This window comes from Stylophora pistillata, chromosome 12 (genome assembly GCF_964205215.1).
Source record: "Stylophora pistillata chromosome 12, jaStyPist1.2, whole genome shotgun sequence".
NCBI lineage: Eukaryota > Metazoa > Cnidaria > Anthozoa > Scleractinia > Pocilloporidae > Stylophora > Stylophora pistillata.
The window spans coordinates 16255001-16260000 of record NC_142530.1 but is presented as its reverse complement, the minus strand read 5'-3'; the positions used below and the strand labels follow the sequence as shown (position 1 = coordinate 16260000).

Here is a 5000-nt window from a genome sequence, read left to right as displayed (position 1 = left end):
GACACCTGATTGGTTGGTTGTTTATTCGTTTGTTTGTCTTTTTTATAAATTTATTAAGTCAATTTCAATGAAAAAAAAAAATTTAACCTGAGTTAACCTTGTGTAGTGTATGTGCGCGTGTGTGGTAAATGACTCTTTGAGATATAATCATCATCAAAAACCTAAGTAAGGCTGGCCTATCTTTTTAGCCCTCAATGGTTATTATGGGCAGCGGGTACTCTTTCCATTTTTTTATGTAATACTACTTTTGAATCATGTAAATTAATGTGGGGAACAAATGAGGTTGTTGTTGTCGTTGTTGAGCTTTCAAAAAATTACCATCAAAATGCATCGGCACTGAAACCTCTTCAACAGTAGCCCCCAGTGTTGAAAACCGGCCAGCGGACTCCCTCAAAAAAGACATAATTTTCGAGTCAGCTCCGGGTATCTCAAAACCTTCTTGAAGAACGCCAATCCGCAGAGTGGAAATATCTCCTTTGAGCTATTATTGATGGTATAAAGATATAGATGACATGTAAAAAAAACTTCCTTAATTACTCTCGGACGTCATTTCAGTTTTAGTATGTAAACAGTTATTATCGATTATTATATAATAAAACATAAAATAGCGTTGAAGGCGCGCTCTGATTGGCTACTCAAACTCCGAGTTACTCGGAGGTAAATATCTTTTGCCATTCACCTCCGAGCAACTCGCACGGGATTTGCGCCTGAAAATATTCATTTTCGTAATCGTTGCATTGGTTAAAATCATCTTTTTCATGCTATAGTATCTAACTGTTTTGGTGTATACTAATACCTGCAGCTATTCGCCTCGATGTCAGTGACTAGAGGTAGATATCGGTAGATATCCACCACTAGCTGTTAACTATAACTAATAATTATTTTGGTGATGCTATGCACTTTATCACAATGGTCAATTGGCTTAATTTTGTGCAAACTGTTTATGGACAATTTTATAATGATAGCGTAAAGTCAGTTCTGATCTCTTCTAAGACACGATGCAGACTGGTTAGCACTATACACAAGCAAGTGTTATATGGTTACCTCATTGATGTAGGAAACCGGTGTGCCTAGGTCAGGGGGTTGTCTTGGATCCAGGTCTCCATCCAGTCCTGCTACTACCTTCGTATAATTTGAAAATGAAGCTTCATTGCTTTACATTACAACTAAAGTGAGTAAATCAGGAAAGCCTTCAAACCGAACCTCGTCCGCTCTACAGATTGGCACAAGGACACGTGCGCTACTGACTGATTCATCCAACGATGTTTTTATTACCTCCATACGAATCCAAGTTTGACAGAAAAAGAACAATTAACTAAACAAGAATGGAAGCTTGGGTACAAGAACAGTGGACAGATAAATACTTTTTTGAGGAACCTTCTGCAAAAATATTTTAGACATTTTAACAAAAGAGGTACATAAAGAAAATAATCCTAAGGAAATGAAAAAAAAATCCATGAAAAAAGAGAGGAAGACCAACAAGGCTATGGAAAAAGGTAGCATAGCTAACGCTTTTACGATGGTAGTCACAGAGGCTGGAATATAAGTGCTGAAAAGAGGGAGTTTCCTAAGGTTGGTCAAAGGTACAACACCTGATAGGAAAAGCAGTTAGAGGGAGGGGAGGGAGAGGACCTAGATTTTAGGAAGCAGGAGTGTAGAAATTAGAAATTGTCACATTTTTTTTAAAATAAGGATGAGGTCGCACGAACACCAAAAACCCACCTTAGCTGGCTACGTCCTGAGGTAAGCCTGCCCCATATTTTGATCTCTCCTAATAGCCATGCATGAGTAAAAGCTACATATCTAATGCATGGAAAACTGACAGAAACGCATTTAAATCATTGAAAATGAATCTTAAAAACAGTTATTTTACCTCTAAGAGCAAAGCTACATCCGAAACCGTCCTTGCCATAGGTCCTGTATGATCCAGCAAGAGATCCACAGGTACTATGCCCGTATATGGCACTAACCCGTATGTTGGCTTCAATCCCACAATTCCACAAGCAGCAGAGGGGATCCTGATGGATCCCCCTTGATCACCACCCATAGCCATGTCCACGTGACCACCCGCCACCTGCCATAAATTTGTACTTCAGATGACACGCAGTTATATCTGAGCAAGTCTGGGTACCAAACTGAATCTAACAGCTTTGAGAGCTGATTCTGGGTGCTGTACCATGAAGGTAGTTAAAGTTGGTTATGCAACAGTCGTCATTTTTGAAAATATGGCCTAAACTTCGTATTGAAGAATTGTGATGTGACTCGATCTTTGGCATCCATAACGGTATTTGTTCCTATTTGATTCATTTCTGTTTTTGTATCTCACCAAGCTCATATTCTGCGTTTTTCTTTGCTATGAAGACGATTTTTAATTTCCCTTCCAGAAAACGACCCCAAAGTATCGTCAGCTCTTGTTAACCTTAAAGAAAATCCCTATGTTCCCTTGGCCCTATGCAATTAATTTTAATATGTGCCTTTTTACTCCAGAGGATATTCCCATCAGGGCTGTTCCGTAATTAAAGGCGAAATCCAAACAAGCTCGCGGTCTCAACAAGTAGCGGTGGAAGTAAACCACCCGCAATGAAAAGAGCGTGATCATTAGAGCACATTTAATCAATCCATAGACATAAATAGGCTCACCAGTGCTGCTGAGCCGGATGAAGAACCGAGAGCCATTCTCGTTTCATCGTGAGGGTTAACAACAGGCCCCGTGAATGCGGTGCAGCTTGTGGCAGTGAAGCACCACTCCTCACAAACGGCTTTTCCAGTGATTCTCCCTCCAGCATCTAATATCCGAGACACTACAGTGGCATCATGATCCGGGACATAGTTTTCTAACATCCGGGATCCACTAGTCATTAGCACTCCAGCCACTGGAATGTTGTCTTTGATGGCAATGGTTTTTCCTTGGAGTTTACCGCTCTGAGCACCTATCACATCACAACGCCAGGACCTGAAATTCCCGAGAACTAGAAGAGTTTTTTGGAGCTTTTTTTGAATGGTTTATGAAAACGAAAGATTACTCCCGACCGATTTCCGTGAAAGTGATATCCTGAAAGAGCAGAAATGTACCTTGCGGGTAATCAATTAACACACAGTTTGCTAAGTTATGCCTGTTGGCAAAGTAACGAATTTCCCTTGAATCCCCTTCCCCGCTACCCTCCTTTTCTTGCTGACAAAACGAAACCTCCCCCTTTGGAAGCACTTTGATGTGACAAAACGAGACTCGCCGCTTAGGAAGCACTTTGATGCAACATAGACCAATGGTCATAGCCCTACCTCGCATAATCCTTCCTCTAATCCTTCCTTCTGATGATGCAGCTTATCAACAAGAAAGAATGAATGAAGCAAACAAACATACAAAAATACGCACCACGCATTGTAGGGGTTTTCCGCAGGCCCTGGCCTGTAACCAGCTTCCCGAGGATATTTCACGGGGAGTGTAGACTCTGGCAGTTCGTGCAACCGCTGGTAATTATGGCGGAGAGTACTGGTCATCGCCTCTGTGGAGGGAGGTTTTTGATTGCAGAATTCCGTTACCAAAAAAAAACAGTCTATATTTCTTTGATTGGCACTATAATTATGACAGGAACTGTCACCCCGCATAATATACACTACAAACAGTCTATCCCTTTCAGTGGAGTCCGTCGCGCGAGTCCAAAAAAATTAAAGCTAGTAGGGACTTTAAGCAAACCACGACGGCTACGGCAACGAGAACGTGGAAAAACAATAGATCTAATCGGCGGGACAATAGCCCAGAACGTGCGTTTTAAACTTCGTACATTTCTTAGCCGTCCTTTGCAAAACAACAACGTGAAATCACCAAAATTTGCCTCGTCTGCGAAGCGAAACCGCGACGGCAAATTATATTAATTTAAATTTGGAACTCAACGCTACTTTTATGCGTTATGTTGAGTTTGAGGTCTGGCGCCCTATAAGACGGTAAACACATGCAGCCATTTTCGAAATTCTAACTAAAATTAGAAACTCATTTTTTAATCGACGTCTTCTGTGGCGTTGCCGTCCTGATTGCTTAAAGTCCCTACTGTGATGATGTTAGCACGCCGCCTGGAACTCTCAGAGATCTCACATCCAGACTTCCACGCGGCGCGGAAAATTCCTACCAAGGTAACTGTAGCAAGTGTTCATTTATTCATGAAAAACATGCAAATTAAAAGCCCTCGACGTATACTTTAATGCACTTTATGAAAATTTATTTATTAATTCAAGATAAAACTTTTAAAGTTGTTTACCTTCAGTTTGTGGTGTCGTCATTCAGATACAAAGAGACTGTTTCTCTTTCACCGTCAAAGGCTAACTGAACTTTATTAACAAACACGTTACACATATAGAAGTAGAAGAGTTTACTGACATATGGTAATTTTACAGCATGCAGGTATTTCCATGGGGAGGAGCGTTGCGTGACGAGACTAAACACGGCTACGAGGGAGACTGGTATTTCCAGTACAGTTGGATTACTGCGAGTAATACATTTACTGAATTAAGTGCAAAGTGCTCACTTTAGAACCCATACTAAGGTTGTTGTCAATAATTAAGATAGGTACATGTATAATCAATGCACTACACAGTTTCAAAACGTGAGTCGTCTCTTAGAAATCAAATCTCCTGAATCAAAGCTGAATCATCGCTGCAAAATTCTTTTTTCTCTTTCTGCTAAGTATCATCTTTGCATTTCAGAAAAACGAAACAACAAGTAAGTAAGTTATCGGATTCTGTAAATTAACGTATGAGAAAAGTCCAAGTCCCAGGTGGGATCTGAACCCACGACCCTCCATGATCTAGTCGGATGCTCTAACCACTGAACTACTGGAGACTCTATGGTGAGCAAGGGTCAATTTGTGGGTATAGACTGGAACCGCATCGCGCGGCTACACAGCCAAGTTTAGATCAGCGCATGTGTAATTTAAAAGCTTTAAAATGATTTATAGTTTTATTGCGATTAACTCAATATACTCGCTTAATACAAATTTTTTGTAACT

General features: G+C 40.6%; 2 protein-coding genes across 3 annotated transcripts in view; one reads left to right on the top strand and one right to left on the bottom strand.

Moving 5' to 3' along the window:
- Positions 1-1863, top strand: part of LOC111342799 (STE20-related kinase adapter protein alpha) — a 32153-nt gene extending 30290 nt beyond the window's left edge. The window contains exon 11 of one of the 2 annotated variants that reach the window (XR_015994069.1): positions 994-1863. The gene's annotated coding sequence lies outside the window, so the exon portion shown is untranslated. Of the gene's footprint in view, positions 1-976 lie in introns of both variants that reach the window. The other variant, XR_015994070.1, reaches the window with a different exon arrangement.
- Positions 1-5000, bottom strand: part of LOC111342795 (uncharacterized) — a 12501-nt gene that overhangs the window by 6456 nt on the left and 1045 nt on the right. The window contains exons 2-6 of the mRNA XM_088741367.1: positions 3374-3503; positions 2641-2953; positions 1874-2074; positions 1045-1122; positions 319-481 (exon numbers count right to left, since the gene is read on the bottom strand). Coding sequence (XP_088597493.1) covers positions 319-481; positions 1045-1122; positions 1874-2074; positions 2641-2953; positions 3374-3503 — 885 coding nt within the window. The remainder of the gene's footprint in view (positions 1-318; positions 482-1044; positions 1123-1873; positions 2075-2640; positions 2954-3373; positions 3504-5000) is intronic.